A 22,423-nucleotide genomic window follows, 5' to 3' on the forward strand; every position below is an offset into this window, starting at 1 on the left:
CTTCCTCCGGCTAAATGTTACTGCTTAAAAATTCCTCCCTCCTCCCACTGCTCGGGGTTGGACTCGGACTGGTGGGCCCTTCCAGGTGACAAAGGAGGTCAGGTTAGGCCTGGGAGCTGTGCGGTGAGATGACCAGCGTCGACCCTGGCGTCATCCGAGCTTTGGGAAGGAGCCGGGCCGGGGGCGCTGCCCAGCAGCTCCATCAGCCGAGGCCGGGGTGCAGGACGGGCGCCTCGCGGGTCGCAGGTGCAGCCCCCACGCGCCCGCGCCCAACGCCCGCCCGCGCCCATGCCGAGCGTCCCGCAGCTGCTCCGCCTCCTGGCGGCCGTGGCGGCCGGCGGCGCCGTGGTCTTCCTCGGCTACTGCATTTACTTCGACAGGAAGCGGCGGGACGACCCCGAGCTCCGGCGCCGCCGGCGGGACCGTGAGCGGCGCGGCGCGGCGGGTGCAGGGGCGGCGGGGGGCCCAGGCCCGCCATGGCTCCCGCACGCGCGTCTTGTGTCCTTGTGTCCGCAGGAAGAAGAGCCGGACGGTCCCCGGCCCCGGAGCCCGGCGCGCAGGTGAGGGCGCGGAGCAGGAGCCCGCCGGCCTCCAAGAAAGAGGCCGAGGCTCGAGGATCGCAGGTTCGAGGCCAGCCTCAGCAAGTTAGACTCAGCCACCTAGTGAGACCCTGTTTCAAAATAAAATATAAAAGTCGAATGTGGGGGCGCAGGCTTGTAATAATCCCAGTACTTGGGAGGCAGAGACAGGAGGATCGTAGGTTCGCCGCCGGCCTCAGCTACTTAGGCCCTCTGCAACTTAGTATGACCTTGTTTCCCAAATAAAAGACTAAAATAGGTCTGGGAGTATAGCTCAGAGGTGGACTGGCCCTGGGTCCCATCAGCAGTCCCACCCAAAAATAAATAAAAATAAAAAATAAAAAGGAGTTGGGTGTTGGTGGCACACTAATTCCAGTTCTTGGGAGGCTGAGACAGGAGGATCCAGGTTCGCAGCCAGCCCCGGCTACTTAGTGAGGCCCTCCGCAGCTTAGGGAGGGCCTGTTTCAAAATAAAGACTAAAATCAGGCTGGGGGTGTAGCGTGGAGGGAGAGGATCCCTGGGCTAAATCCCCAATTATACCCCCCCCACACACACACACACAGGAAAAGAAGAAAAAAAAGGAGAGGGAAGAACGAGGTGGGATTATAAAAAGGCAGATATGGACACAGCCACAGGGGGAGACACTTAGTGACCCTGGCAGGTGGGGGTCAGGTGACCCGCTTTCTAGGCACCTGCCTCCATTTCCATCTCACAGGGCCATACTTCTGGCTCGGAAGCAGAAGCATCACTTTTTTTTTTTTTTTTTTTTTTTTTTGCGGGTCTGGGGATAGAACCCAGGAGCATTCTACCTCCGAGCTACACCTCCTGCCCTATGTTTTATTCTTTATTTTGCAACAGGGTCTCACTGAGTTGCAGAGGGCCTCACTAAGTAGCTGAGGCTGTCCGTGAACCGCGATCCTCCTGTCTCAGCCTCCTGAATGCTGGGATTACAAGTGTGCGCCACCACGCCAGCATCATCTTTTTTCTGAATGAGATTTGTGTGTGTGTTTGGTACAGGTATTCAACCGGGACATTCTACCTCTGAGCTTCATCTCCAGACTTTGTGTGTGTGTGTGTGTGTGTGTGTGTGTGTGTGTGTGTGTGTGTGTGGTACTGGGGTTCCTGGAAGCCCTTCTCCCTCCGGGCTACACTCCCAGACCTTTTTTATACTTTTTTATTTTTGGAAACAGGGTGTGTTAAGCCAGCGCCGGCTGGCTTTGAAAATGCACGATCCTCCTGTCTCTGCCTCCCAAGCGCGGGGATTGCAAGCGTGCGCCACCATGCCCGGCGTCCCCAGACCTTTTTATTCTTTATTTTGAAATAGGGTCTAAGTTGCAGAGAGCTTCACAGGTTTCTGAGGCTGGCCACGAACCTGTGATCTCCTGTCTCAGCCTCTCAAATTACTGAGGTTTCAAGCACCTAGATCTGAATACTTCTGGGGATTGAACCCAGGGGCATTCTACCTCTGAGGTACACCCCAGTCCTATTTTTTTTTTTTTATTCTTTTATTTTGAAACAGAGTCTCACTAAGTTGCTGGGGGCATCACTAAGTCACTGAGGCTGACCATGAATCTGTGATTCTCCCATCTCAGCCTCCTAAGTCCTAAGTACTGGTATTACAAGCATGCAACACCACACCTGACTCTGAATGAGAATTTTTTTTTTTTTTTTTGGTGGTACTGGGGTTCCTGGAAGCCCTTCCACCTCCGGGCTACACTCCCAGACCTATCTTATACTTTTTTAAAATTTTGAAACAGGGTCTCTTCAGCCAGCGCGGCTAGCTCTGAACCTGCGTGATCCTCCTGTCTCTGCCTCCCAAGCACAGGGATTACAAGTGTGAGCCACGGCGGCTGGCTCTGAATGAGAATTTGATTTGACTTTCTTTTTTCTTCTGGTACTAAGGATTGAACCTAGAGGCACTCTACCATTGAGCTATACCCCCAGGCCTTTGTATTTATTGGCTATTATTGTAACCGAATTCTTCCTTTACTGCCAGAAAGAAAGCAGGTTTTCCTCATACTGGGTTCTTGTCTGTGAAATTAAAGAATAAGTCAAAAGACTACAGTGTAGGCATGGGGTATAAAGACTTATTTTAAAGCCAAGGGAAGAGAGAAGAGAAAACAGCTCCCTGCATAGGTTGGAGGAGTCCCCAAAAGAGTGTAACCATTGAAGTTTTAGGAGGTGAGATTTATCCCTTTTTGTAAAAGTTTCCTTATCTGGTTTTTTTTTTTTTTTGGTGATTGTTCAGAATCAGGTCTTGGAAACCCAATGTCTTTTGCCCAGTTTCAATCCCAAATTTGAATTTCTCTCCCAAAGGTCAGTGGGCTCTTATTATTTTCTGGCACCTCCCATTTGCTCTCACCCTTTCTCCATTTATCACTCTTAGGGCTGAAGTATCGCATTAACTTCACTGTTACTGCCCTATCTACTGGCCCCCCCATCTCTGTTCTCTATGGAGATGACCTCTTTTAACCCCTCCTGTTCTAGGTCCTCTGCCCCCTACCTCAGCAGTGGGGATTGAATCCAGGGCATTCTACCTCCAAGCTACATAGGGTCTTGCTAGGTTGTGACGAGTCTTGCCAAGTTGCCGAGGCTGGTTGCAAACCTGCGATCTCCCCTTTCTTAGCCTCCTAAGTACTGGGATTACAGCCATGCGCCACGATACCTGGCCCTTTTTATTTTTTGAAGCAAGGTCTTGCTAAATTGCCCGGGCTGGCCTCCAATTTGTGATCCTCCCGCTTCAGCCTTTGGAGTTGCTGGGATTACAGGTGTTGGCCACTACACCTGGCCTAATTAGTCTTTTTTTATTTTTCTCCAAGTACTGGGGTGGAACCTAGAGACATTCTACCTCTGAGCCCCAGCCCTATTTTTTATCCTTTATTTTTAAACAAGATCTCACTAAGCTGTAGAGGGCCTAAGTAGCTGAGGCTGGCCACAATCCTGTGATCCTCCTGTCTCAGCCTCCCAAGTACTGGGATTACCAGAGTGTGCCACCACCCCTGGCTTGCTGTCGGTCCTTCTTTTACTGGCAGTTTTGGCCTAAACCTGCACAAGTTTTCTTTGTGTGGCTCGAGCTTCCTCATCATATGCTGGGCTGAGTCCCCAGGGGCAAGCAAGCACATGCACATAATGGATAGGGAGAGAACAAGACCGTGTTGGAGCATGCGCACGTCGGGGAGATCCTGCCAGGTGGTGCCTCTTACTGCAGCATTGAGGCCCACCCAGTTCTTAGCAGAGAGTATTGAAATAGACTCCACCTCTATTATTAATAGGGAGGCAAGGTTCTGAAAGCATATGTGGGAGACTAATATTGTCATGGCTAGTTTTGGAAAATGCAGCTTTTCTGCGGAAGAGGTACTGGCATTTCTAAACAGATTTTTTTTTTTTTTTTTTTTTTTTTTGGTGGTACTGGAGATTGAACCCAGGGGTCTTCTGTCTCTAAGCCACATCTCCAGCCCTCTTTCGTTTCTATTTTTTGTTCTACTGGGGATGGGACCCAGGGGCATTCTGCCTCCAAGCTACATCCCAAGCCCCATTTTTTATTCTTAATTTTGAAGCAAGCTCTCACTGAATTGTGGAGGTCCTCACTAAGTAGTTGAGGCTGTCCGTGAACCGTGATCCTCCAATCTCAACCTCCCAAATGCTGAGAGATTACAAGTGTGTGCCACCATGCCTGGCTTCTGCTTTTATTTTGAAACAAGGTGTTGCTAAATTGCTGAGGGCCTCGTTAAGTTGCTGAGGCTGGCCTTGAACCTGTGATCCTCCTGTTTCATTTCCAAGTAATGGGATTACAGCTGTGTGCCATCATACCCAGCTTTTAAGCAGGATAAGAAGGAGGAGCCGGAAGAGGAGGAAGAAAGAGAAAATACGCGGATTGATTAGGCAGGAGTGTGCTAGATGGACTGAGAGAACAGGCTGCTGCAGTGGTGTAATGTAGTGGTGTCGTGGTAACTGGGAAGATTAAATGCTGATTAAAGGGTCATGGAAAGGCAGGAGCCGGGCACTTTAAAAATGGAATCAGAGAATAAAGGTCAACTGACCTGGTAAGGAAGCTGGGCAGGGAGTGCAGGCGCTCACGCGGGAGGAGAGACCCTTCGCTGGGCTCGCCGGAGCGGAGCCTGGTAAGCGCCACGTCCCTCTCCTTCATTACCTTATCCATGGCTGCACTGCACGTTTTCATGTGTGATTATTTAATACTTTCTCTTTATTAGACTAAGCTCCATGAGGGCAGACCTTGTCTGTTTTTACTCTCTTGTGTCTATCTATTACACACATTGCAGGGTTTTGGCACACCTTTGTTGAATACTGTTGTTCATTGTAGGCAGAGGGAAACAGCTTGTGCCACAGCACAGACTGTGAAATTGAATTTTTTTTTTTTTTTTTTTTTTTTTGCGGTACTAGGGATTGAACCCAGGGGCATTGTACCTCCAAGCCACACCTCCAGCCCTATATTTTATTCTTTATTTTTGTGGTATGGAGGATGGAACTCAGGGGCATTGTACCTCCAAGCTACACCTCCAGCCCTAGTTTTTAGTCTTTTTTTTAAATTTTTTTTTTATTTTTTCGCAGGTCTGGGGATGGAACCCAGAGGCATTTGACTTCAGAGCTACACCCCCTGCCCAATTTTTTTTTCTTTATTTTGAAACAGGGTCTCACTGAGTTGCAGAGCCTCACTAAGTAGCTGAGGCGGTCCGCGAACTGCGATCCTCCTGTCTCAGCCTCCCAATGCTGGATTACAAGCGTGTGCCACTATGCTGGCTTTTTAAAATTTTTGAAACAGGGTCTCAATGAGTTATGAAGGACCTCATTAAGTAACTGAGGCTGTCTACAAGTGATCCTCTGGTCTCAGCCTCCTAAATGCTGGGATTACAAGCATGCGCCACCACGCCGGCTTTTTTCTTTATTTTTGAAACAGGGTCTACGTTACAGAGGGCCTCACTAAGTAGCTGAGGCTGGCTGTCTACCTGCGATCTTCCTGTCTCAGCCTCCCAAGTACTGGGATTATAAGCGTGCACCACCACATCCAGCTTGAATTGCAATCTTTTTTTTTTTTTTTTTTTTTTGGTGGTGGTACTGGGGGTGGAATCCAGAGGCTTTCTACCTCCGGGCTATACTCCCAGACCTATTTTATACTTTATTTGGAAACAGGGTCTCACTAAGTTGCTGAGAGCCTCACTCAGTAGCTGAGGCTGGCTTCGAACCTGCGCGATCCTCCTGTCTCAGCCTCCCAAGCGCGGGGATTACAAGCGTGCACCACCACGCCCAGCTGAATTGCAATCTTTAAGGAGTGCAATTCAAGTTGTGGCCAGAAAGCCGAGTGGTAGTTAGTGTCTTTTTGTAGAGGACTTTGAATGATAACCTGAGAAGTCTGGACATTTTTCTGTTTTGGTGGATAACTAGTGATAGTGACTTTATTACAGATACAGATGCTGTTAATTTTCTAGTTTTGTTTTACATTGTGTGTGTGTGTGTGTGTGTGTGTGTGTGTGTGTGTGTGTGTTACTAGGGATCGAATTCAGAGGCATTCTACCTTTGAGCTATGCTCTACTTTATTTTTTTTATTTTGAGATGGGGTCTCATTAGCTTGTGGAGGGCCTTATGAGGTTGCTGAGGCTGGTCTTGAACCTGTGATCCTCCAATCTCTGCCTCCCAAGTTCTGGGATTACAAGCATGCACCACCATTCCTGGCCTATTATACCTTTTATTTTTATTTATTTATGTATTTGTTGGTGGTGCCAGGGGCCTTCTACCTCTGGACTACATTTCCAGACCTATTTTATATTTTGTTTTGGAAACAGGGTCTCACTAAGTTGCTGAGAGCCTCACTAAGTAGCTGAGGCTGGCTTCGAACCTGCACGATCCTCCTGTCTTAGCCTCCCAAGTGCTGGGATTACAAGCATGCGCCACCAAGCCTGGCAGCCAATTTCACTTTTTTTTTTTTTTTTTTTTGGTGGCACTGTGGGTGGAACCCAGAGGCTTTCTACCTCCCGGATATGCTTCCAGACCTATTTTATATTTTTATTAGAAACAGGGTCTCACTAAGTTGCTGAGAGCCCCACTAAGTAGCTGAGGCTGGATTTGAACCTGTGCGATCCTCCTGTCTCAGCCTCCCAAGCGCGGGGATTACAAGCGTGCGCCACCACGCCTGGCCCTATTTCACTTTTTAAAGAAAATAATTCAGAGGTGGGCGTGGTGGTGCACGCTTGTAATCCCAGCTCTTGGGAGGCCGAGACAGGAGGATTGCATAGGTTCAAAGCCAGCCTCAGCAACTTAGTGAGACCCTGTTTCCAAATAAAATAGAAAATAGGTTTGGGAGTATAGCCCAAAGGTAGAAAGCCTCTGGGTTCCACCCCCAGTACCACCAAAAAATAATAATAATAATTCAGGTGCCAGTATGGAGGATGGAGTGGAGCAGGGCAGTTGAAGACGGGAAACTCCGACAGTGGCCCTACAGATGGGAAATAATGAAGGTCTGAGTGTGAAATATGCAGAAGCAAGATTTTTTCGATTGTACTTTCACAGACTCCTCACAGTAATTCTTGTTTTGTGTATGAATAATCCAAGGCAGAAATCTCTCTCCATATCTCTTTTAGCATTTTTCTTTCTCCTCTTGTCTCAGGACTGTTTGTTCTTCAAAGTATGGTCCATGGAACAACTATATTAGATTTACTCCTGGCACTTGTTAAAATGTACACATTTCCTGATCCTGGCACCTAGCAGTTCTGTTTCAGTAGATCACGGATAGCCCAGGGAATTCTTACTGGCAGCAGTGCTGCTCAGACACTCCCTCTCCAGAGCTGGGGATTGAACTCAGGGCCTCAAGTATGCTAGGTGAGAACTTTCTCATTGAGCCATCCCTGAGTTCCAATCAAAACTTTAGAATGTGTAAGAATCACTTATTGAGTTTGTTAAAAATGCGGATTGAAGAAGCTGGGCGTGGTGGCACATGCTTGTAATCCAGCATTCGGGAGGCTGAGACTGGAGGATCCCGGTTCAAGGACAGCCTCAGCTACTTAGTGAGGCCCTCTGCAACTCAGTGAGACCTGGTTTCAAAATAAAGAATAGAAAATAGGGCAGGGGGTGTAGCTCGGAGGTAGAATGCCCCTGGGTTCCATCCCCAGTACCCCCCCCCCCACACACACACACACAAATGAAGATTGAGGGCACCATTCCTGGATGGATTTGTGGTTCTGGGTGAAGCCCAAGAAGCTAGTTGACCAGCTCCTTCAGGTGACTCTTTTTGGAGCTGGCCTCAGGTTCTGCACTCTTCCCTCTTCTTCCTGGAAAATCCTTTCCTTCTTTAACAGTGCTCTCAGGCCAGGCATGGTGGCGCAAGTTTGAAATCCCAATACTTTGGAGGCAGAGTTCGGAGGATCACAGGTTCCCGGCCAGCCTCAGCTACTTAGTGAGTCCCTCTGCAACTTAGTTGAAACCCTGTTTAAGTAGGGCATGGTGGTGCATGCTTGTAATCCCAGCATTTGGGAGGCTGAGACAGGAGGATCCCAGGTTTGTGGCCATCCTCAGCTACTTACTGAGGCTCTTTGCAACTCAGTGAGGCCCTGTTTGAAGATAAAGAATAAAAATAGGGCTGGAAGTGTAGGTCAGAGGTAGAATGCCTCTGGGTTCCACACCCAGTACCAAAAAACAAAAACAAAACTACACAAACAAAAATAAATAAAGAATACAAAATAGGGCAGGGGGTGTAGTTTGGAGATCAAATGCCTCTGGGTTCCATCCCCAGACCCACAATAAATAAATAAATAAATAAATAAATAAATAAATAAATAAATAGGCCTGGTTACAGTTAAGAGGTAGAATAACTTTGGGTTCAACCTCCAGTAACAAAAAGTGATCACGGATCACTTTGTGTGTGTGTGTGTGTGTGGTACTGGGGGTGGAACCCAAGGGCTTTCTACCTCTGGGCTATACTCTCAGCCCTATTTATTTTTATTTTTTTTGCAGGTCTGGGGATGGAACCCAGGGGCATTCGACCTCCGAGCTACACCCTCTGCCCTATTTTTTATTCTTTATTTTGAAACCGGATCTCACTGAGTTGCAAAGGGCCTCACTAAGTAGCTGAGGTTGTCCGCAAGCTGCAATCCTCCTGTCTCAGCCTCCCGAATGCTGGGATTACATGCGTGTGCCACCACGCCCGGCTCTCCCGGCCCTGTTTTATACTTTATTTGGAAACAGGGTCTCACTAAGTTGCTGAGAACCTCACTAAGTAGCTGAGGCTGGCTTCGAACCTGCACGATCCTCCTGTCTCAGCCTCCCAAGCGCAGGGATTACAAGCATGTGCCACCACTCCCGGCTCACAGATCACTTTTTTTTCTTTTTTTTTGGTGGTACTGGGGTTCCTAGAAACCCTTCTACCTCTGGGATACACTTCCAGACACCCATTTTTTATATTTTTATTTGGAAACAGGGTCTCCTAAGCCAGCATGGCTGGCTTCAAACTTGAGCAGTCCTTCTGTCTCCGCCTCCCAAGCGCAGGGAGAACAAGCGTGTGCCACCACGCCCAGCTCACAGATCGCTTCTTACTACAGCTCCAATATCCCATGTTTCATCTGCCTGCTTGACTCTTTGTCACCTGGTCACTCTGTTGGATCCTGAGCTAGTGTGTTCACAAATAAGTTCATCCTCTCATCCCTTGCCACTACTCCTCTGCTTCCTATGATGCTGCTGGTATCACTGGACTCCCTGCTGTGACCCTGACTGGCCTTACTTACATATTCTCAGTCTCTATAATCAATATCCAGTTCTTATTTATCTATGCCCTTATCTCAAAATTACCAGTGACTCGATCCATGAGTCCCTGGATACTCTTTGTATACGTGGTGCTGGGGATTGCATCAGGACCTGTGCGTGCCAGGCAAGCACTACCACTGAGCAACAGCCCCAGCCCTTTCTGTGCTTTATCTCACAGCCTACTCCTTTTCTGTCTCCATTGCTTCAGGCTTTCCTTGTAGTAGCTCCCTACTCTGCAAATTAAAGGCCAGCCTCAGGTTGGCATCACTACCACCCAAAGGTGCCTTCTACGGTAATTGCCAAATTATTAATTTGGAAATAATGTGTGTAAAGTTTCTAGTCCACAGTTGTCCTTCAGTAGTTGGTAGTTATTACTGTTGCCACATCCACCCTTTCATGTCACACTAGCTACATGAGATCACTTGGTGCATTCTGTGCAGTTTTGAATTGTTTGTGCTTTCATCAGAATTCCCTGAATCTCTTCACAGATCTTTGTATGTATGGCAGTGGAGATGGAATTCAGGGTACCCTGCTTCTGAGCTATACCCTCAGCCCTATTTTATTTTATTTTATTTTATTTTATTTTGTGGTACTGTGAATGGAACCCAGTGGCATTTTACCTCCAAGCCACATGCCCAGCCCTGTTTTTTTTAGTCTTTATTTTGAAATAGGATCTCACTGAGTTGCAAAAGAACTTGCTAAGTAGCTGAGGCTGTCCCGGAACCACAATCCTCCTATCTCAGCCTCCCAAATGCTGGGATTACAAGCGTGCACCACCATGCCTGACTTATTTATTTTTATTTTTGGTGGTACTGGGGATGTAACCCTTCTACCTCCGGGCTACACTCCCAGACCTATTTTATATTTTTTAAATTTGGAAACAGGTTCTCTTAAGCCAGCGAGGTTGGCTTTGAACCTGCGTGATCCTTCTGTCTCCGCCTCCAAGCGCGGGGATTACAAGCGTGCGCCACCATGCCTGGCGACTAATTTTTTTTTTATATAAAAACAGGATCTCACCAAATTGCCAAGACTGGCCTCAATCCTCACTAAGTAGCTGAGGCTGGCTGCGAATCACCATCCTCTGGTCTCTGCCTTCCAAATGCTGGGATTACCAGCGTGAGCCACCACACCTGGCCTGATGATGCAATCTTGTGACCCTGGCTGCCTTCATGAATCAGCCTGCAGCAAAGCGAAGCAGCCTTTGAATAGACACCAACTGCCCTGCCAACTCCCCACCATGTCCTTTGCCTCTCCTTGGGAGGCTGAGTATAGAAGCATTATCATAGCTTCTTGCCTTCCCTACTAAAGAGATATCATTGCAACTAAATCAATAAGCACTGTTAATAACCTTGGCAAGCCATGTGTGGTGGCCCATGCCTGTAAACCAAGTACTTGGGAGGATGAGACAGGAGCAGCATGAGTTCAAAGCCACCTTCAGCAATTTAGCAAGACCCTGTTTGAAAATAAAAAAAAAAAAACAAGTGTGGTGGCATATACCTATAATACCACTACTTGGGAAGCTGAGACAGAAGGATCCCAAGTTCCAGGACAGCCTCAGCAGCATGAGACTGTTTCAAAACAAAAAGAAATGGGAACACAGTTCAGATGGAGAATGCCCTTGGGTTTAATCCCCAGTATCACAAAAAGTAAAAAATGAATTAAAAAGTAAGATGGGAGTGGAGCTCAGAGGTAGAGTGCCCCTGGGTTTAATCCTCAGTGCAAAACTAATATAACCCAGGCAGTGAAATAATACTGCAAAATACAAAGCTATCTTTGTTGTATTAATTATAGCAGTATTTCAGCTGTGCATTTAGTGGGCATGGATAAAATATGGGTAAGAGTTATTACAAGCCTCTCAGCCAAATTTGATATATGTCATGTAGGGTTTTTTTGTGTGTGTGGGTGGGGATGCAACCCAGGGGCATTTGACCTCGGAGCTACACCCTCTGCCCTATTTTTTATTCTTTATTTTTGAAACCAGTCTCACTGAGTTGCAAAGGGCCTCACTAAGTAGCTGAAGCTGTCCGTGAGCTGCGATCCTCCGGTCTCAGCCTCCCGGAAGCTGGGATTACAAGCGTGCGCCACTACGCCCAGCTTCATGTAGTTTTTTAATTACTGAAAACTAGAACTCCATTCTGAAAAATTGGTTTAAAGATAATAAAGAACAACTGCATTCATTGCACACTAGAGACTAAGTTCAAGGCATATTTCTTTTATTTGTGTGTGGGTCTGGGGATAAAATCCAGGGGCATTCAACTTCTGAGCTACACCCTCTGCCCGTCCGTCCGTCCTTCCTTCCTTCCTTCCTTTCTCTTCCTTTCTTCTTTCTTTCTTTTTTTGGTGGTACTGGGGTTCCTGGAAACCCTTCTACCTCTAGGCTACACTCCCAGACCTATTTTAAATTTTTATTTGGAAACAGGATCTTTTAAGCCAGCGAGGCTGGCTTCGAACCTGCGCGATCCTCCTGTCTCCGCCTCCCAAGCGCAGGGATTACAAGCGTGCGCCACCACGCCTGGCTTTATTCTTTATTTTGAAACAGGATCTCACTAAATTGTGGAGGGCTAAGTAGCAGAGGCTGTCTGTGAATTGTGATCCTCCAGTCTCAACTTTCCGAAAGCTGGGATTACCAGTGTGCACCACCACGCCTGGCTTGACATATTTCTAAAACAACGAATCTTGATCAATAACATATACCTTACATTCATTACTCATTGTTAAATGTTTATGAATCTTTCAGTTGTGGGATCCAGCAAGGGATGAAAAACTGCGAGAACTTTTGTTGCAAGAGGTACGGATGGCAGAACTTTGGTTATCCAGAGGTAAGAATATAAACATTATTTTATAAGTTACTTACAGTAATGTTAAGTTAAAAAAATATTGTTTAGTCCCAGGTGTGGTGGCACACGCTTGTAATCTCAGCATTTAGGAGGGTGACACAGGAGGATCGTGGTCTGCGAACAGCCTCAGCTACTTAGTGGGGCCTTTTGCAACTCACTGAGACCCTTTTCAAAATAAAGAATAAAAAATGGGGCTGGGGGCATAGCTTGGAGGTAGAATGCCCCTGGGTTCCATCCTCAGTACCTCAAAAGAAAAAAAATATATATATATACACATATATATGTATATTGATGAGTATTTGTCAAATAAATAGCTGGGTGTGGTGGCGCACACTTGTTATCTCAGCATTTGGGAGGCTGAAACAGGAGGATTGTGGTTCGTGGACAGCCTCAGCTATTTAGTGAAGATCTTTGCAACTCAGTGTGACCGTGTTTCAAAATAAATAATAAAAAATTGGGCTGGGAATTTACCTTGGAGGTAAAATGTCCCTGGGTTCCATCCCGAGTACAAAAAAAAAAAAAAAAAAAAAAAAAAGAATAAAATATAGGGCTAGGGGTATAGCTCAGGGGTAGACTGGCCCTGGGTTCCATCTCTAGCCCTGCAAAAACCAAAAACAAAACAAAAAACCCCAACAAAACAACAAAAAAAACCTTAATTGTGGGATGTGTTAACCGGCGTGCTCCATTCAGTTAAAGATGAACTGTCCTGATGTTTTCTTCAGCATACCTCTCCACTGTGTTAAGAGTGAGTGTTCAAATTTATGTTGTAGTCTTAGAAGCGGGGAAAAGCCAGGTGTGGTGGCATACACTTTGTAATCCCAGTACTTGGGAGACTGAGACAAGAAGATTGCAGGTTGGAAAAGAGCCTCAATAAGTAGTGAGACTCTCACCTACGTAGCAAGAACTTTTCAAAATACAAGTAGGGTTAGGGGTGCAGCGCAGAGATACAACACCCCTAGACTCAATTCTCAGCATTATACGTGCGTGCTCGCACATGCGCACTCACGCGCACACGCACACACAGAAAAGCGGGTAGATAAAGAAACAAGTGTGTCTCACTTATTTTCATTTACAATTCTCAGTGAGACCCTGTTTCAAGAGCTGGGAGTGTAGCTTGGAGAATGCCCCTGGGTTTCATCCCCAGCACCGCAATAAATAAATTAATAAGGAATAAAAAATTAAGGCTGGGCATGTGGCTTAGAGGTAAAATGCCTCTGGGTTCCATCCCCAGTACTGCAAAAATAAAAATAAAAAATAAAAAAAATAGGGCTGGGAGTGTAGCTTGGAGGTACAATGCCCCTCGGTTCCATCCTCAGTACTGAAGAAGAAAAAAAAAGGAACTCAAACCAAACCCAAACAAACCAAAAAACCCTGAAAAGAAGCAGCATACTCAAAGATCAAAAATTAGGTTCTGCCAAGTGTAGTGGCATGTGCTTATAATCCCAGTAGTTGGGAGGCTGAGACAGGAGGATCGTGGTTGATGGACAGCCTCAGCTACTAAGTGAGGCCCTTTGCAACTCAGTGAGACCCTGTTTCAAAATGAAGAGTAAAACCTAGGGGTGGGGGTGTAGCTTGGAGGCACAATGCCACTGGGTTCCATCCCAAGTACCGTGCATACACACAAAAAATGTCTGGGGGGTATAGCTCAGAGGTAGAATGCCCCTGGGTTCAATCCCTGCTACTGTAAAAAAAAAAAAAAAAAGGTTCTATTCCTAATCATGTCATTAATTAGATTTGAAATCTTACATCATTTCACTAATCTTTGCTTATATCCTAGTAAAACAAGAGAAATCAAGTTATTCCATGTTCTGACACAAAATTATCATTTATTTCCAATCTTCAAATTTTCCTTCTTTGTCACTTTATAGCTAACCATCCTAAGACACATTTTAAAACTTTACTTAGAAATCAAAGTCTGTAAACTGGGCGTGGTGGTGCACGCTTGTAATCCCTGAGCTTGGGATCCTGAGACATGAGGATCGCACAGGTTCGAAGCCAGCCTCAGCTACTGAGTGAGGCTCTCAACAACTTAGTGAGACCCTATTTCCAAATAAAGTATAAAATAAGTCTGAAAGTATAGGCCGGAGGTAGAAAGCCCCTGGGTGCCACCCCCAGTACCCCCCCCCCACACACACACACAATCAAAGGCTGTAAATCACTTATTTCCTTCTGGATTTATGTTACTAAATCTTTTTTCAACTGTTTGATATTTCTTCTTTGTCTTTTTTTTTTTTTTGCAGTACTAGGGATGGAATCCAGGGGCATTCTAGCTCCAAGCTACACCCTAGGTTCTAGATATTAGCCATTTATTTATTTATTTAATTTTTTGTAGCCTTTTATTTTTTGAAACGGGGGTCTCACTGAGTTAGGAAGGGCCTAAGTAGCTGAGGCTGTAAGGAAACTGCCATCCTCCTGTCTCCACCTCCTGAATGCTGGGATTACCAGTGTGCACCACCATGCCCGGCCTGATACCTATTTCTTAACAGTTTAATTTAGCTAGAACATCAGATTTTTTCCCCTTGGTACTAGGGATTGGACCCAGGGGCATCTACCTTCAAGCTATACACATCCCCAACATTATTTTATCTTGAAACAGGGTCTCGCTATTTGCTGAGGCTGTCCTCAAACTTTCAGTCCTTCTGTCTTAGCCTCCTAAGCATTATTACAAGTATGGGCTACCTTGGTCAGCTTGGAACATCAAATATTATGTCGCTAATAATTCACCAATCATACATGACAACCAATCTCATATTAATAAAAGCAAAACCACATTAAAAAAAAAAATCATACCAGCCGGGTGTGGTGGTGCACGCTTGTAATCCCCGCGCTTGGGAGGCGGAGACAGGAGGATCGTGCTGGTTTAGAGCCAGCCTTGCTGGCTTAAGAGACCCTGTTTCCACATAAAAAAAAAAAAAAAAAAAAAGTTAAAAAATAGGAGGCCGGGCGTGGTGGCGCACCCTTGTAATCCCCGCGCTTGGGAGACAGGGACAGGAGGATTGCGTAGGTTCGAAGCCAGCCGTGTGCGCTGGCTTAGGAGACCCTGTTTCCAAATAAAAATGTAAAAATAGGTCTGGGAAGTGTAGCCCGGAGGTAGAAGGGCTTCCAGGAACCCCAGTACCACACACACACACAAAAAAAAAAAAAAAAAAAAATCATACCCTCCTTTACCTACTCAAAATGCAGAGTGTGAACATATTCAATGGAAGAATGGATTTCTAGAGAGTAAATACACCTACTGTATGCAGTTAATCCTACTACACCCTCAGCTCTGTGAAGTTCAGTTCCCCTTCTTGTATTCTTAACTCTTCATGGGACTTTGCTAAAGTCTTTATTGTTTTTTTTTCTTCTCTGTACTGGGAATGGAACCCAGGGGCATTCTACCTCTGAGCTACACCCCCAGCCCTATTTTTTATTCTTTATTTTGAAACAGAGTCTCACTGAGTTGCAAAAGGCCTAAGTAGTAGTTGGGGCTGTCCTCGAACTGTGATCCTCCAATCTCAGCCTCCCAAATGCTGGGATTATAAGCATGTGCCACCATGCCCAGATCAAAGTCTTTAAGTCTTTAGTTTGATATATATATATATATATATATATTTTTTTTTTTTTTTGCAGTACTGGGGTTTGAACCCAGAGGCATTCTACCTCTAAACTATACCCCCAGACCTATTTTTTTATTCGTTACTTTGAAATAGGGTCTTACTAAATTTGTGGAGGGCCTAAGTAGCTGAGGCTGGCCTCGAACCTGAGATCTGCCTGTCTCCGCCTCCCAAGTACTGGGATTACAAGCGTGAGCCACCATGCCTGGCTACCAAGTTACTGTACACAGACCTCAAACCTACACTCTAGTCTCAGCCTCTCAAGTGTTGGGATAGGCAGTCATGAATCATTGCAAACTAGCTCTTTACTATGCCCCCCCACTTTGTTTTCTGGTACTGAAGGTTGAACTCAGGGGTATTCTTCCTTGAAGCTGAACCCCAATCTCCTTTTTTATGGTACTGGAGATTGAACCCAGGGGCATTCTATCTCTGATCTATACCTCCAGCTTAGTTTTATATTATTTTGTGGTCTTGGGGATTGAACCCAGTAGCATTCTACCTCCGAACTACATCCCCAACCCTATTTTTTATTCTTAATTTTTTTGGTGGTACTGGGGGTGGAACCCAGAGGCTTTCTACCTCTGAGATATACTCCCAGACCTATTTTGTTTTATTTGGTAACAGGGTCTAAGTTGCTGAAAACCTAAGTAGCTGAGGTGGCTTCGAACCTGTGTGATCCTCCTGTCTCAGCCTCCCAAGCACTGGGATTTCAAGCGTGCACCACCATACCCAGCTTTATTCTTTATTTTGAAACAGGGTCTCACTGAATTGTAAAGGGCCTAAGTAGCCAAGGCTGTCTGCAAAGCACAATCCTGTCTCAGCCTTCAAACATGCGCACCAAACGCAGCTTCTTGTTTTATTTTTGAAACCGGGTCTCACTAGGTTGATTAGTTTCACCTGTGATCCTCAGACCTGCAGTACCATACCAGGCTCTTATTAAAAATTGTTTTGAAAGTCTCATTAGGTCACTAAATCCTGCTACGTTGCTGAGTCAGTCCTTGAACCTGTGATTCCTTGCCTCAGTGTCCCAAGTATTGGGATTATAGGTATGCACAATCACACCTGGTTTAATATGCTTTTTAAATATACTGCTTTCTGGGTAACTTGTAGAAAGTATATTTAACATTAAAAATTTGTCAAAACTTAACCAATCTGTTTCAGGAGAACACAGAATGGGGGTTGAACATCTCAGCAATGCCCTCTTAGCATGTGGGCGACCACAGGAGCTCCTCAAGGTTTTCAAACATACACTCCCTCCCCAGGTATTTGCGATGCTGTTGCACAAAATTCCCCTTATTTGCCAGGTGAGCAATTTAACGATCTTTGTGTAATACATATAGTAAATTACCTTTGTGGCTTGATTCCAGAGATAGCAAAGCATACATGTGACTTGTCTAAAGTTTAAATGAGTTAAGTTTTGGTTCTTGTCACGCTTTAAGAAGCCAACCTAGTCTTCATATTCTGATTATAATGAATTGTATATTTTGTTATTTTATTTTTTGCAGTACTGGGGATGGAGCCCAAGAGCATTCTACCTCCATGCTACATCCCAGACCAATTTCTTTATTTTGAAACAAGGTCTCACTAAGTTGCAGAACATTTCACTAAGTAGCAGAGGCTATAGATGAACTGTGATCCTCCTATCTCAATCTCCCAAATGCTGGGATTACAAACATGTGCCACCACCCCTGGCTGTTTTTTTTATACATTTAAACATTTCAACTTTAAAGAATAGGGTATCTAGCCAAGCACTGAGGAGCATGCTTGGAATCCTAGCTTTTGGGAGGCTGAGACAGGAGGACAGCCTCAGCTACTTAGCGAGGTCCTTTTCAACTCAGTGAGATCCTGTTTCAAAATAAAGAATAAAAAGTCTGGGAGAGCCAGGCGTGGTGGCACACCCTTGTAATCCCCGCGCTTGGGAGGCGGAGACAGGAGGATCGCGCTGGTTCGGAGCCAGCCACGCTGGCTTAAGACCCTGTTTCCAAATAAAAAAATATAAAATAGGTCTGGGAGTGTAGCCCGGAGGTAGAAGGGCTTCCAGGAACCCCAGTACCAAAAAAAAAAAAAAAAAAAAAAAAAAAAAAAGCCTGGGAGAATGCCCTGGTTCAATCCCTAGTAAAACACACACACACACACACACACACACGGATATCTACTTTCCATTAACATGACAAAACATAAGAGACCACTTTGGCAAACTCAGACATATAGGCTAACTAGTGTTCTCTTAAATACAAGTTTAAATTGGAAACAAAATATATTCAAGGGTATTAATTCTCTTACACTTATCACACGGCTTGGGATACTCATGTAACTAGAATTTTCTGCAAATGCTTGGATTCACTTTAGGATTCATTAACTTTAAGGTACTTCAACTGTTCACTTTTTATTTGACTGCTCACATGTCAAGGCCTGCAATAAAATGTATATTGTTAGTCAGACTCAACCATTCATGTTGGGCTGTTTTTTTAACACAATACAAAATAATAGACTTCATTAAAACATAACAGTCAATTCTTAAACATTCCCAAGATAGTCTGAGAAGGGAGGTTTCCTGAAGATGTGTGAAATGTAGCTAGGGTAAGCAGTGTGTAATGTGCACACTGACAAAGAAGGGAGCCAAGGAACATGCATAGAAACGATTAGCAAGTAACTGTTTTATGTATTCACCAGCAATTTGAGGCAGACATGAATGAACAGGAATGCTTGGAGGATGATCCCGATTGAAAAACATTCAACGTATCCACAGACCAGTCAGAATACTATGGTTCTAAGTAGTATAAACAACTGCTCAGTGATATTTCCATTTATTTTACTTTCAATAATAAAATTTTTTTTCTATTTCATACATGATTGGACACATATTTTACTTTAAAATTAACAGTCACAATAGAAGAAACAATGGTTTATTTTTCTAATCAAGTGACTAAGATGCTGAATCTTAAGGCCTCGACAAATGCTGCATCTTATTTTCACCAAACAGTAAGATCTTCTATTTTATTTCTGGTGACAGCAATTTTGTTTCTCCATTGGTTTCCATTTGCCACAAAGTCATGACAGATGGTTTAGTATGGTGCCTACTGCGTTGAGGGGATTCTATCAGATGAATCCTCATTTCCAGTGCAATAACTGACGGCAATCTTTCATTGAAAGTCCATCCATGAGGACCTGTTTATCGTGGCTGGCCAAGGAGTCCTGCTTTGGCTGCTAGGGCTTCATTTTGCTGAATATGATATTCCTGAAATCTCATGGATATTCTTTGTGTCATTTTTAAATACTTCTGTAAGCAATGTTCTGAACAGGTGATCTAGAAATAAAAAGGGGAGATCCAATACAAAAATATCAAGTTTTAAATAATACACGTATTGTAAAAGAACAACCAGTGGGAACTTTGTTTTTCTTGGTATTGACAAAAGATTAGTGAATAGGTAGCAAATGACTACAGATTTAAATTGTTGATACTTTAATCCACTGACAAGAATTAGATAAGACTTCAAATAGGATCGGTTTCAGAGTCTACCTATGCAATATGAACTACCACTTTCAAGCTTTGCTTTTTCCAATGTCAAGCTTAGTTCTCAGGACCATAGGAAGGCTGTGTCATATTTCTCTAGCCAGGCCAACTGTACTGAAAGGTGATTTATTAAGAATCTTTGTTGTTACTCAGATATGATGATACATGCCTGTAATCTCAGTGCTTGGAGGCAGAGATAGGAGGATCACAGGTTTGCAAACAGTCTCAGCAACTTAATGTGCAAGACCCTATTTCCAAATAAGAAATAAAATTGGGCCGAGCATGATGGCACATGTTTGTAATCCTAGTACGCGGGAGGCAGAGACAGGAGGATCTCAGGTTTGCGGCCAGCCTCAGCTACGTAGGCCCTCTGCAACTTAGTATGACCCTGTTTCAGAATAAAGAATATAAAGCAAGCCAGGCATGGTGGCACACAATTGCAATCCCAGTACCTGGGACGCTGAGATGAGGAGAATCACAGGTTCATCAGCTACTTAGTGAGACCCTGTTTCAAAATACAGAATGAAAAAGATCTGGCCTGTCGCTCAGAGGTACACACCCCCCCCCCCAAAAGAAAATTTGGGCTGGGGGGTGTAACTCAGAGGTAGAATGCCTCTGGGTTCAATCCCTATTACTCCTGCACTCCACACACAAAGAATCATTTTGCTGTGGAAGAGTAGTAATTTCAGCAACCCTAGACTTCTTCTCTAACTTCTTTCAAAACCTAGCTGGATGTGATGGCGTTCGCTTATAATTCTAGTACTTGGGAGGCTGAGACAGGAAGATTGAAGGTTTGTGGCCAGCCTCAGCTGCTTACTGAGGCCCTCTGTAACTTACTGAAATTCTGCTTCAAAATAAAGAATAAAAAAATAGGACTGGGGTGTAGCTTGGAGGTAGACTGCTGCCTCTGGGTTCAATCCCCACTAAAACACATACACACAACTCTGTCACCATGAAACTCCTTGGAGGCTCTGGTTCCTCCAAGCAATGTCACATAAAAGGCAACCCAAATTCCTGTAGTAAGTAGGAACAAGTGAAATGCAATGCTTAGGGGCATCCCACTGTTTATAATTATTAGTAAGCAACACTTTTCATACCTCTTCAGGTTTTACTTCTCTTGTTGTGAAGTCTTTTACACAGTCCAAAAAGCAGGTTTCTGTAAGTTTATTGTAGGTCCCAAGGAATTCCCTAAACTACAAATAAATGAGAAAGTTCTTAAGTACAGTTTTTACAAAAATACTCATTTTTTACAAGAAAGATGCTTTTAAACTTTACTGATTTTTAAAAAAATTTTTTTTTTGTAGTACTGGGGGTGGAACCCATGGGCATTCTACCTTCAAGCTACACCCCCAAACCTATTTTTTGAAACAGGGTCTCACTGAGTTGAAAGAACCTCACTAAGTAGCTGAGGCTGTCTGTGAACCATGATCCTCCTGTCTCAGCCTCCCAAATGCTGAGATTATAAACTTGCACCACCAGGCCTGGTGACTGATATTTATTTAAACAAAATGGCTGGTCACACTATAAACCATAGTTTCTTGTAAGTTAAATAGATATATGATCTACAAAATATAGTTTTAGTTTCTGTTGTATATTTTTTCCCTGATTATTGGTCACATTAAAAATACATATGCAGCTGGGCGTGGTGGCACACGCTTGTAATCCCCGCACTTGGGAGGCGAAGACAGGAGGATCGCACTGGTTTGAAGCCAGCCTTGCTGGCTTAAGAGACCCTGTTTCCAAATAAAAATATAAAATAGGTCTGGGAGTGTAGCCCAGATGTAGAAGGGTTCCATCCCCAGTACCACAATAAATAAATAAAAATAAAAATACATATGCAGAGCCAATCTTGGTGAAACAAGCCTGTAATCCCAGTACTTGGGAAGCCGAGACAGGAGGATTGCAGGTTCACAGGCAGCCTCAGCTACTTAATGAGGCCCTGTTTCAAAATTAAGAAAAAAATACATATGCAGCTGGGTTGGTGGTACACACCTATAATCCAGCTACTTGGGAAGATGAGTCAATAGGATCACAAGTTTAAGCCTACCTGGGTAACTTAAATGACACCCTATCTCAAAAAGGGCTTGCTTGCGTGAGTAAAAAGAAATATATACATATATACATATGCAAGCACATAAGCTTCAGAGCCAAAGCCAAGTGCCACTGCGCATGCCTGCTGTCCCAGCTACTTGGGAGCTGAGGCAGGAGATCACTTAAGTCCAGGAGTTGGAGACCAACCTTGGCAACATGCAACCCTGACTCCAAAACAAAAGCAACGTTTCATATTATTTAATATTAATTATTGGAAATGAAATATGTTCTGTCAGATCTCTGACTCAAATGATTGCATCTAGTACTCTTATACTTTTTGTTTTGCACAGTCCTTTTTCCTTGATTATAATACCTTACCTGTTTTATTTGATCAGATTCTGGTATTTGTGCAGCCATATTCTTTTGGTATGTTTATTAGTCACCTGATTTAAAAGTTAAAAAAAAAAGTTCATCAATCTATATACAAAATTTTAAGGCTAGCCAAAGAGCTATTTATTTTCCATATCCTATTGTTTGTAACTATATTTAATTATATGCCACCCCCAATCTCACAGATTAATGATAACAGTGCTTTACAGTATACAGTTAGATTTTCTAATGCTAATTATGGGACTCAAAGGCCCATCTTATCTAACTCTCCAGCTTTGTTTTTATAGTACTGGGGATTGAACCCAGGGGCATTCTATCTCTATCTGTATCCCCAGCTATAATTTTCTTTTTTAAAACAGAATCTTGCTTGGTAGTTAAAAAGTCTTGCTACTTGCTGAGGCTGCCCTCAAACCTATGACCTTCCTGTCTTAGCCTCTTTAAGTACTGGGATTACAGGCATGCACCACCACACCGAACACAAAGAAACTTGTTAAAGCCCCTTTCTTAGTAGGGGTTTAAAGAAAACTCTAGTAGTAGTATAAAATTTCTTGAGTTAACCATTCCATTCATTAATTCATCTCTTACCTGAGCTGTTAATGATCCTTTTACTATCAATGTAAATATGTAAGTTCAAATATGAACAAATGCAATTCGTGTGTGTGTGTGTGTTAATGAGGAATGGAATACAGGGGCTTTCTACCTCTGGGCTATATTCCCAGCTCTTATTTT

At 44.2% G+C, this 22,423-nt stretch overlaps 2 protein-coding genes across 5 annotated transcripts; one reads left to right on the forward strand and one right to left on the reverse strand.

The window, feature by feature from the left end:
* Positions 1–288: 288 nt before the first annotated feature.
* TOMM20L (translocase of outer mitochondrial membrane 20 like) lies at positions 289–18,486 on the forward strand (the record flags this gene model as incomplete). The annotated part of the gene is made up of 4 exons (XM_080708179.1): positions 289–468; positions 12,064–12,145; positions 16,921–17,063; positions 18,433–18,486. The coding sequence occupies 4 exons, from the start codon at positions 289–291 to the stop codon at positions 18,484–18,486; spliced, it is 459 nt and encodes a 152-aa protein (XP_080564305.1).
* Positions 18,487–18,931: 445 nt separating this feature from the next.
* Positions 18,932–21,727, reverse strand: TIMM9 (translocase of inner mitochondrial membrane 9; the record flags this gene model as incomplete). 4 transcript variants are annotated; one of them, XM_080708243.1, is made up of 3 exons in its annotated part: positions 18,932–19,066; positions 20,371–20,466; positions 21,683–21,727. In XM_080708243.1, 3 exons carry the CDS (start codon positions 21,719–21,721, stop codon positions 18,932–18,934), a joined length of 270 nt encoding a protein of 89 aa, XP_080564369.1. The 4 variants fall into 4 exon arrangements, with proteins under 4 accessions (XP_080564369.1, XP_080564368.1, XP_080564367.1 ...); XM_080708242.1 differs by having other exon boundaries at positions 18,932–18,979; positions 21,683–21,721; XM_080708241.1 differs by having other exon boundaries at positions 18,932–18,982; positions 21,683–21,721.
* Between the last annotated feature and the right edge of the window lie 696 nt (positions 21,728–22,423).

The sequence above is a fragment of the Muscardinus avellanarius genome (genome assembly GCF_963383645.1).
Source record: "Muscardinus avellanarius genome assembly, chromosome: 12".
NCBI lineage: Eukaryota > Metazoa > Chordata > Mammalia > Rodentia > Gliridae > Muscardinus > Muscardinus avellanarius.